General features: G+C 40.3%; 1 protein-coding gene across 2 annotated transcripts in view; it reads left to right on the top strand.

The window, feature by feature from the left end:
• Positions 1–9,462: 9,462 nt before the first annotated feature.
• The window catches only part of Mtx2 (metaxin 2), a 52,872-nt gene continuing 50,713 nt past the window's right edge, over positions 9,463–11,621 (top strand). The window contains exon 1 of one of the 2 annotated variants that reach the window (XM_021183930.2): positions 9,463–9,707. In XM_021183930.2, the coding sequence (XP_021039589.1) occupies positions 9,668–9,707 (40 nt within the window). In that variant the 5' untranslated portion in view covers positions 9,463–9,667. The remainder of the gene's footprint in view (positions 9,708–11,621) is intronic. The other variant, XM_085834783.1, reaches the window with a different exon arrangement.

Here is an 11,621-nt window from a genome sequence, read left to right as displayed (position 1 = left end):
TCTGTTTTGGAGGTCACTGTGTAGACTAGGCTGTCCTGGCCTTGAACTCACAGAGATCTATGCCTGCCTCTGCTTCCCAAATGCTGAGGTCAAAGGCAGGCAGCACCATGCTCATCAACTTGCTGGTTCCAAGCAGGCAAAAGTTTTTCTACAAATCTTGTTGTTGCTATGTTCATTAACATGGTAACGGATATTACTGTCGATACATTATATATATATATATATATACACACACACACACACACACACACATATACATATATATAGTGTGTGTTATATGTAAGTTTATCTAAAGAGGTATATATATGGTCTTTATTTTACTATAAAGGTCAAAATAACTTTTAATGGAATCCATTCTTTCAGATGTTCTCTTTACTCATTCTGGCTTCAAGGCCATGTTTGTTTTCATATTTATGTTATGCACATGTAACACTATCTTTTTGTTTTGCTTCATTTTTTACTTTTTAAGAAAGTCTCACCATGCACTCTAAACCGGCCTTGAACGCAGTATTCTACTGCCTTGGTCTCCTGAATGCTGGGATTGCACACCTGGCCACTGTTCTGGGTTGACAACTCTTACACAGATAGAGAAATGGGCTTTCTTTTCTCTACCTGTCAGGGTGTAGTTACAAATCTTCTGGAGAAAGTTAAATGAAGAGATTATTCGGGGGCAATAAATTGTTTTCTCTCTCCCTAAACTAGCAAAAAGTCCCCTTTGAGGGTTTTTTTCATATTTTTCATATATTTTACTTATTTCTATTAAATTTTTGGTTAGTATATAATTAAATGGGATTCCTTGTGATACATATGTGTGTGTGTGCATGTGTTCATGTGTGTGCTTATACTTTTTTGTTTGGTTTATATCCTAGTCTGTTCTTAAAACTCATTCTCTTATGGCCTCAAACTCCTGAGTATTTAAAGCCACCAAATATGGCTCTGAGTTTTTAAATTCTTCAGGCTTGGACTGAAGTACCAATGGGCCGTGAGAGCCTGCTTCTGTTGCCTGACTAAAGTGGTAGCTATTTAGTAGCCTGACTGCTGTATTGTATAATACTACTTATATTATAAATGCAACTTAAAAAACACTGGAGGCAACAGATGAACAAACAACATCGAAGGCAGAGTACTTTTACTTAAAATTAGGCTATTTCTTGCTATAAAATATACACAAAACTGAGGAGAAGATCTGGACAGAGTTTGTGTGGATTCGTATGAGTGTACTTTCTCTTTCAACAGAGAAATATTCAGACACTTAGAGTCCAGAGGGGGAACGTGGTGTGGGTTGGGTGCCACTAGCTGAGATAAGCTCTTTCTATTTCTTTTGAGTGTCTGTATTTTATTTCTGGATTTTTTTTTTAAGGAAAGTTGGTGAGACACCAAATATTTCACCTGATCATCATCTTAAAGTGATTAATTTTGAAGAGTTACAGGGTGTGATGTTTTCAGTTTATGTAGAAAGGAAAGAATACTAAAGCGTCATAATGGATTGAAGCGTGTTGTACCTTTGAGGGATTGTGAACGTCAAGGAGTGTGTCAAAATAAGTCATTCACTCTCTCCACGAAGGCTATGGTTTTGGATGCCCTTTCAGGTCTCTGAAAGGAACTATGAGGCCAAGCACTTAGTTCTTAAGATACCAAATTTCAGAAGGTTGCCTGTATCTTGGCAAGGGCACTTCACTTACAGGAGTTGTAGTAGCTCTTGCAACACTGCCACAACTGAAATCATTTCTTAGGCAACACTGCCTGTAACTTGCATGGGCTCACGTTTTCTCTAACATTCATTCTGCTGCATGGAAATGACCTATTTGTGGCGCCTCCACTTTCTCTATTGGATTGTAAGCACATAGACAGCAGACACTAAGTTGTGTTTCCTTGAGTAGTAACTCTAGGATCTACTTGAGGGCCAAGCACCAAAGTGGGAATGAGAGAGTAAATGAATCTTTAGCCCTAATGCAGATTTGACTTGAAGGCAAAGGAAATGGTGGTGCCCATGCTATCTGGCATTTTCTCTAGCTGCCAGCTTTACATCAGAGGTGGCCTACTTCTCCATCATGGGGCTTTTCCTCAGAGGGACTCCAAGTGCTTGTGTCCTTTCAGAGTTTATTGTTAGAGGACCATCTCCTCACCAGCTGGGTCACACCTGTGCTTTCGGGTACCTTAGCCACCATCACTGTCCCTTCAACTTTGTTAAGGAACTAAAAGGTAACATGTAACAACTTGGTTAAGGGTTACAATTCACATCACACCAGATCACTGCCAAAAGCAAGAGTGTCTACACCTGGTTTACACAGCCTGTCTGCTTCTAGATCCACCCAGCATTCTTGCCTGTTGGTAGCGAACCTAAATAAAGATTTGGATGTTGCTCTTTCAGTATATTCTTGTCTTGTTTATTATGTAGCAGGGCATCTCTGCTGTGGAACTCGGAGACGGTCAACAACTCAATGAATGAGACCTGTATCATGCAAGACTTGGAAGCAGAATGTTCTAAGTATTTCTCCTATTAGTCATCTTCAAAGGAATTCTAGCCAGTGGGATAGAAGAGGTTTTTTTTTTTTTTTTTTTTTTTTTTTTTTTTTGCGTGTGTTTGAGACTGGGTCATCCATGAAGCTCCATGTGGCCTTGAACACATACTTTTCCTACTCAGCCTTCTGAGTGCTAAGATTTTCAGATGTGTGCTGCCATGTCTGATTAAAACAGTTATTTTTCAAAGTGGCACAAAAAATATTACAGAAAATTTAGTAGAGAGCAAAGAGTCAAAGCACCTCTATCCCATTCCCTCTCATAGCAAGAGTTTTAAGGAAAAAATCATTGCACTTTTTATAACTATGTCTTTACATAATTAAATTCACAATAAAATATATTTCTGCTGCTTTTTTGTTTACTATTACACAAATTACACTGCCTTTTCTCCTGTTATACACCATTCACACTGTTTCCTATGCTGTTATATGGATTTTAGATATACTAATTATAGATTTAGGGAGGGTATATCTTTGCTAGGCAGGTCTGGAAGGGTCATACATACATCTAAGGATAAGACATGTTATTCTATTGCAGACATCCCTAGCTCTGTCCCTGTTAGTTAACACAATCATCTGAATTCCTCTTTTCCTACCCTGAGCTAGTGACTGCAGTTAAGGCATCATTACATTTAAGGCTCCCTTTATAGACATGAAAAATATTAAAGAGTTTGAATAACTCATCTATGTTCCAAAGCAAGTGATAGCCACAATGTAGTACTCCTTCATCCCTACAGTGTGCAGTGGTTCTATTGTTTTCACTAGCATGCATATTTTCTCCATTTCCCTTTTTGTAACCGGCATCTCTGCCCCATCCCCACAGCCTGCTCAGCCATCCAACCCATTCACTTGGATAAAGTACTAAAAGTGGGGATGAGGACATGCAGTTGAGGATGACTGCAGTTCTTCTAGGGTAACTTACAAGTTGGAAGAATGTCAAGTTGGTGCTGCTGGCAGCTATTTCTTAAGTTACTTGGAGAAGGTTCAATTTTAGATAAAAAGAAAACTTGAACAGAGATGAGGTTGGTTCTAATAGGCCTTTGCTAAATCTGTGAATTGTTGTTTTATCTTTTGTATCTCAATAGACCAATGAACTTAAACTTGCTTAAGTTTAGGTTTAATTGTGTTTCTATAAGTTGCATCCACAAAAGTCCTAATTAACATAGTTCCTGTGACTTTAGATAAGACATCACTACCATCAAATGGCAGTCAGTAAAACAAAAAGACTCCATTCCCAAGAACAACTTATGAAATCAAGCAAGAAAATATTTAGAAGAATTCATTGGAAACTTAGCATTTTAATTTATTAAAAAACTATTAATATTTTAAAACTCTTTGCCCCTAACAGTCAACAGTCAATCATGTAGCTGTTTCTCAAAGAGTGTCAAGAAGGTTTTAGTTCATGTAATACTGTATGGTCTAAAATAGACGGCTATGATCAGAAAGTGGGGGAGAAAACTTGATAGTCCTAGTCAATTATGTTCCTTAGGTATTCCAAAGGGAGAGAAAAGGAATGAAGAGAAATGAGGGTGAGCTACCTACCGTTACATTTATGGATCCTTTAACCATCTTTGTAAAGCTATGCATGGTGGCACACAGCTTTAGTCCCAGCACCTGAAGAGATGAGTTTGAGGACAGTTTGGGATACATATCAAGATCTACCTCACCCCAACTTTAAAAAAATAAAAAACAATAGAGAAGAAGAAAAGAAAAGAGAAAAAACGTTTGGAGTAGCTCGGAGTTATCTAAAGTTTTTTTGTCTTTTAACTGTATAACATCCTATTTGGGCTAACTGAATTAGCCATAATTAAATCTGTTGATAATGGAGGAGGGAACTAACTTAAGAAGCCTAGAGCTTACTATTTCATTATCAAAGCAATAATATCCTTTTGACTGAATCATGGATAAGAGCTTTCTCTTGAAGACATCCTTCAAAAATACTTACAAAGTCTTAATATTCTGTCAAAAAATGAAATGTAAATAAAATGCCATAATATTTTATGTTTACATAACCCAATAATTGAGCATTTTCTTACATGTAATTCAGTAACATAAAGTCTAGGTTGGAGACATGCAACTATTCTATGATAGTATAATTTGGCAAGTAAGTGATTTTATTAGGGCAAACAATAAGACTGTTAATGCCATGCATTAATAATTTATTTTCAATAATCGTGTGACTATCCTTCTAGTAACATATGGATTCTACAGCACTTTTGTTTCATAACCCCATTCTTAAAAATTCCAGTGGCTTGTTTTCTTGTATTTCCCTTAATTGTGGTGATCTTAAACAGATCTTCAGTTTTAAATCTGCCAGTTGTTCTAATACAGATGCATAAATATATTTTCTCCAGTTGGCTCTTTCTTACAAAGGAAGCTTGTTTGTGGGCACCGTCAGGACATCTGCATCTTATTGGATTTAATTTTTAGTAATAAAGACCTCCCACATTACACATTCTCCTCATCCTAAATTTGCTTGTGTGGGAAGCAAAAGAACTGTCAGTCAGAGAGAAACAAGTAAATCCATATGCTGTGGAGGATCCAGCATCCTTGCCTACAATAAAAAAAGAAAAAAGGAAACCTGAGTACAGACAGTACCCCAGCAGATCTCATTTTTAATTTTTTTTTTTTTTTTTTTTTTTTTTACAAAAGGCTAGCTTCTGCGGTCTGAATGCTGGTACCCCATCAAATTCAAATGTTGAAACTCAATCAGCAATATGATAGTATTTAAGAGAGAGACAGCTTTGGGGGGGTTCCTTCCTCACATATGGAATTAAAACCCTTATTACAACACTTGTACTAAAAAAAAAAGGTGCTTTTTTTTTAAATGTAGCTTCACGCTTCTATTACAAGTGTTACTTCACGCTTCCAATTCTGTAATGCTTATGATTTTTCTTCAATTGTAACCTATAATTTAAAAATTGATTAGGCTAAGAGGGAAGAAGACTCATGGGATCTAGTGCCTTTCCTCCTTTCCCTACCAGACATTGGATCTACTGAAGCCTTGGTTTTGGATTTAAGAGCTTTTCAAACTGAGCAATAAACCTGCTGCTTATAAATGACCCAGTCTAGCTAGGTGTGGTGGATCATACCTTTAATCCTCTAGAGGCAGAGGTGGGAATGTCTGTTAATTTGAGGCCAGCCTGGTTTACATAGTTCTAGGACAGCCAGGCAGCCAGGGTTATGTAGAAAGACTCTGCTAAAAAAAAAAAAAAAAAAAAAAAAAAAAGACAAATTAACCTCAAGCAGTCTAAGGTATTTTCTTCTAGCATCTGGGGCAGGTTAAGACACTTGCTTTAGTAGTAAAGGCAGAGTGTCTTAACCCAGTTCTTCAGAGGCCCCTCAGCCCCTGTTTATCTGTGTTCCTTGTGTGTAGCATGCCGACTGAAACTGCAGAATCATTCCATTTGTCTGACTCTTGATCTCTTGCTCCCCAATCTGTCTCCAGCCTCTGGCTCTAGCATCCTTCTCCATTTAGGGCTCACCTCTACCCCTTACACTTGCTTATTGTTTTCCCGGTCAAGTCCTGGGATAGGACACTACATCTGCCCCAAAACAGTCAGAACATAGCATCTGTAGCTTGAGAAAGGCAATGGATAGAAGAGGCCAGCACAACTTGATGTGGCAATAGACTTCCAGTTTTTCAAAACCGTACATAAAATCCCTGTGTAAAGGACAAGAATGGAAAAGTTGATTGGCAGGAAGGTACCTACAACAGCTCATTTCTCTGGGTCAATATCAACCTCAGGATGAGGAGGAAACTGGGTGCCACATACACCGTTGGCGTTTCCTCCCTCAGTGCAAACAGATGGCATCCTACCATCTTCCTTGTGTTTCTATAAGCCTCTCATGAACTCTGAACTTCAGGCAGAGAAAAGATGCTTTCAGAAGTACTTTGTGTCTATTTAAATGAGGAAGCTTAAGTTTGGTTGAATAGACTTCTCATTTGCTTGTGGGGGCTACTGATACCTGCTCTGGTTTACTCTTCAAAGCTTCTTACCATTTTATGTCCTCTGAGAAGACTTCTATACTAGCCTTTGGTATCTATGGATGTGACCATATTTGCAAATTGGCTCTGCAGATAAAACCAAGAAGAGGTCATTTAAAAAAAAAAGAGCTTCTGCAAGGCAAAAGACACCATCAATAAGACAAAAAAAAAAAAAAAAAAAAAAAAAACACCAACAGATTGGGAAAGGATCTTTACCTATCCTAAATCAGATAAGGGACTAATATCCAATATATATAAAGAACTCAAGAAGGTGGACTCCAGAAAATCAAATAACCCCATGAAAAAATGGGGCTCAGAACTGAACAAAGAATTCTCACCTGAGGAATACCGAATGGCAGAGAAACACCTGAAAAAATGTTCAACATCCTTAATCATCAGGGAAATGCAAATCAAAACAACCCTGAGATTCCACCTCACACCAGTCAGAATGGCTAAGATCAAAAATTCAGGTGACAGCAGATGCTGGCGAGGATGTGGAGAAAGAGGAACACTCCTCCATTGTTGGTGGGATTGCAAGCTTGTACAACCACTCAGGAAATCAGTCTGGCGGTTCCTCAGAAAATTGGACATAGTACTACCGGAGGATCCAGCAATACCTCTCCTGGGCATATATCCAGAAGATGTCCCAACGGGTAAAAAGGACACATGCTCCACTATGTTCATAGCAGCCTTATTTATAATAGCCAGAAGCTGGAAAGAACCCAGATGCCCCTCAACAGAGGAATGGATACAGAAAATATGGTACATTTACACAATGGAGTACTACTCAGCTATTAAAAAGGATGAATTTATGAAATTCCTAGCCAAATGGATGGACCTGGAGGGCATCATCTTGAGTGAGGTAACACAATCACAAAGGAACTCACACAATATGTATTCACTGATAAGTGGATATTAGCCCAAAATTTAGGATACCCAAGATATAAGATACAATTTGCTAAACGCATGAAACTCAAGAAGAATGAAGACCAAAGTGTGGACACTTTGCCCCTTCTTAGAATTGGGAACAAAACACCCATGGAAGGAGTTACAGAGACAAAGTTTGGAGCTGTGATGAAAGGATGGACCATCTAGAGACTGCCATATCCAGGGATCCATCCCATAATCAGCTTCCAAATGCTGACACCATTGCATACACTAGCAAGATTTTGCTGAAAGGACCCAAATATAGCTGTTTCTTGTGAGACTATGCCGGGGCCTAGCAAACACAGAAGTGGATGCTTACAGTCAGCTATTGGATGTATCACAGGGCTCCCAATGGAGAAGCTAGAGAAAGTACCCAAGGAGCTAAAGGGATCTGCAACCCTATAGTTGGAACAACATGATGAACTAACCAGTACCCTGGAGCTCTTGTCTCTAGCTGCATATGTATCGAAAGATGGCCTAGTCAGCCATCACTGGAAAGAGAGACCCATTGGACTTGCAAACTTTATATGCCCCAATATAGGGGAATGCCAGGGCCAAAAGAATGGGAATGGGTGGGTAGGGAAGTGGGGGGGGGTATGGGGGACTTTTGGGATAGCATTGGAAATGTAATTGAGGAAAATATGTAATAAAAAATATTAAAAATTAAAAAAAATGAGTAGGCCTTAATCCATTGGCTGGTGCCTTCTTTGGAAGACAGAAATTTGGACAAATAGATGCAAGGGAGAATGTTGCCTGATGGTGGGAGCAAAGGTGGAAGTGACTTGTCTAAAGCCATGGAATGCCCAGGAACCCTGGAAATCCTAGAAGCTGGGCAGACTGAGGAAGGACATTTATTTCTATGTCCTTGAGAGCAAGCATCGTCTTGCCAACACTTTCACCTCAGACTTCTAGCTTCCAGAACCAGAGAGTAAATGCATCCGTTGTTTTAACCACCCAGTGTGTGGTAATCTGTCCCGCACCTCTAAGAAAGCAATATACTACTTAAGTATATGAACAGAAATTTGGACAATAAACTGTAATGGAGGGTCAGAGATCTGTGGACATAAAAAAATGAAATCGCAGGGCGTGGTGGTGCACACCTTTAATCCCAGCACTCGGGAGGCAGAGGCAGTTCAGGTACAGTAGTTAATTCTAGGGTTGGGTGGGAGGTGGACAGGGACAGACCAAGTTCCGAGTGTTGTTGGTCAGCTTAATCCTTGTGCTCCAGATTCTCAGTGAGAGACCCTATGTCAAAATAGAGGATGGAGAGCAACTGAAGAGTTACTGAGACACTGACCACTGTACAAGCTGATGCATATGTGTGTATGGGCTACGCTACCGAGCCTGAAGACTTGAGTTGGATCCCTGGAACCCACATGGTTGGAGAGAACTAAGTACCAAAAGTTGTCTTGGGTCAATACATTGACACACACACAAAATCGTCTCACCTCTCTGAGCCATGTTCTCATCAGCGAAAGGGGGCTTCGGCTCACCAAATCATTTCTGAAATCAAGTGTAACTTTATGCTTCTAGTTCTCTAATTCTGTAATATTTATGATTTTTCATCAATTGTAACCTATAATCTAAAAAAAAAAAAATTAGACTAAGAGGAAAGACTCAAGGGATCTAGCGCCCTTCCTTTTACTCTTGTTCCCTCTACACTCAGAAACTAAGTAATTGAAGTGCTTTATTCTCCAAGCTTCATTTTGGGTGCTTGGAGTTGAAAGATTAAACTATGTCTCAGCTCACAAGCTGTGCAAGCCTCCTTCTGGCTAGCGCATTTGAACAATCAACACTAATATCTGTCTATGGACCCCGAATCCTACAGTTAGTGGAATTGAGAGAATTCCTGAGTTTCTGGGCTCCAGTAGAACCAGACCAGGCACTTGAATCTCTTGAAGCTTGTTTCTGTCTTGTTGAACTGCTGAAAGGTTGCAAGCAAATCCAAAAGACACTAGCCGGAGAGAGCCTGCTCTCTTAGGGCTCTCGCAGGTCCGGAGCGCGCGGGGCGGAGCAGCCGGAAGTGCCGGCGCGCGTTGTCAGCGACGCCGGAAGTGCTTGGTCGGCCTGGCGGTAACCTTGCGGGCCGAGCCACCGCTGCCGAGGTGAGCTCTGCTCGCCTTAGCGTTGGCCCAGCGAAGTTCGTCAGCTGCGGGGGGAGGCCGCCGAGGTCGCGCGGGAGGGCGCCGAGCGCCGCGGAGCTCAGGCGCGCGCGCAGGACCTCGCAGCCGACATGTCTCTGGTGGCGGAAGCGTTCGTCTCCCAGATCGCAGGTAGCCCGCGTGGGCGCCGACCGGGCGGCGTGGGTGGCGGCGGGGATCCGCGTGGGGAGGGAGAGGGCTGGAGTTTCCCTGCAGCCGTGGGTCGAGGGTGCTGAGTCCACAGCCTGGGTGGAGGCGGCAGCGGCCATGGAGGCTTGGCTTCACTTTCCGGATGAGGAAACTGAGGACACATGGCCAAGGTCACCCTGCAGGGACAGAGTCCTGACCTCACGCCCTCCGCGGCTCTTTGTTCCCCGACTTCGCGGTTTGGGTGGCGGAGGCCCGGGGCTGGAGATCGAGGTGGGGGCGTGGCCACGGGTTCAGTCCTCGCCTCCCCCAAGGTTTCCGTGGGAATAGGGCAGCCTCTCTGGTCTTGGGTTCTCAAGTTTAAGGTGACTGTCACTCTTGAGCTGCCCTTCTTTACCTGTTGTTGATGGGTCACCAACAACAACAATGCTTGTTCTCCAAACCATTTGCAAAGTCTGTGGGATTCTTTGAACTATTCTTCATGGGCATGAAGTTTAAAGAAAGTAAACATCTATTCACACACACACACACACACACACACACACATATTGAAGTTTTTATTTTGGCGAAAGTGGCTATGATAGAAAAAAAGAGTTAAGAGTTAATGGGATGAATGTTAATTCCAGCAGTGTTTTCTACGTTCGAATGAGGACATACTCACTAAGATAAACAGTCGTATTTGGGGTAAAGTATTGGAAATGAAAAGTATAATGTGTTATCAACTTTTCCAAATGCTTTCCATTGTATTGAACTTGTGTGAACATAGATTTCCTTTAAAATATCATTTTATAGGTAAGAGGATAGAAGAGAGATTGTAAGTTTCATGAAAGCAGGGAATTTTGTTTCCCATTGTATCCTAGGACCTGTCTGTCGGTTCTCCTTAAATACCCATGACTTGAGTAAGTAACACAGATTTCAAGTAATAGTTCTTTCTGACTTTATCAGTGAGGTTGAAAAAGTCAGGCCTCTGACTTGAGGTCAGTGGTTTATTTTAGACTGATACTATGTCATAAATCATTTTACAGTATATGTTCATATTCTGAATGTATATGTCCAATGTGTGATTTCCTTTCAACAAGATAACAAGAAATGGTATTTGATAAACTTTTGATAAGTTCAGAATTCTACCTCAGTTAGTGAAGTTTACAAATCCCCAGGAATTTTGTATGTTGTCTTAAGGTGTTTGTAGTGATCTGTTATGGTAGTAGGACATATTTAAAACTAGATAGTTCAGTAAATAGAAAGTAGTATAGGAACAGCTCCTAAGTCAAAATATAGCATGAATTAATTGTAGATGTATTAAAGGTTTAAATGTAGCACAAACGAACTTACAATAAAATAATAGAAAAAAAACAAGGACAAGTACAGGGTATTTATTTTTGTAATATTGGATAACAGGAGTTTCTAAGCAAAACATGGAATATACATTCCATAATCGAAATGGTTGTATAAGAATATAGGAAGCTTTTGATGTTAAAAGACACCATGAAGAGCTGGGTATGGGGCTCTTGCCTGTAGTCACAAGCACTTGGGAGGCTGAGACAAGAGACTATTACAGGCTTGAGGCTAGCCAGCCTGGCTGGGCTTTATAGGGAGAACATGTTTGAAGCAAAACAAACAAAACAATAAAATCTCTACCATAAATATAAATAAATCTCCACTATATATATATATTTTAAGAAAAACATTTAATTATAAAAAAAAAACCTCCCAAAAGAAAGGCAAAAAAATTCTGAGTAAGTATTTCATAAAAGGAGAAATACAACTAGATAATGACCAGGTGAAAAGTTGCCCTCCACAAGTAACTGATAATTTTTCAATTTAGGGAAAAGTGAATATGATAATCTCTAGTATTGTCAGGGACATATAGAGTAGAGAAACCTTGCTTTCTCACTTTTC

The sequence above is a fragment of the Mus caroli genome, unplaced genomic scaffold (assembly GCF_978045245.1).
Source record: "Mus caroli unplaced genomic scaffold, Mus_caroli_1 scaffold_2, whole genome shotgun sequence".
NCBI lineage: Eukaryota > Metazoa > Chordata > Mammalia > Rodentia > Muridae > Mus > Mus caroli.
This window is presented reverse-complemented; position numbering and strand designations above follow the sequence as displayed.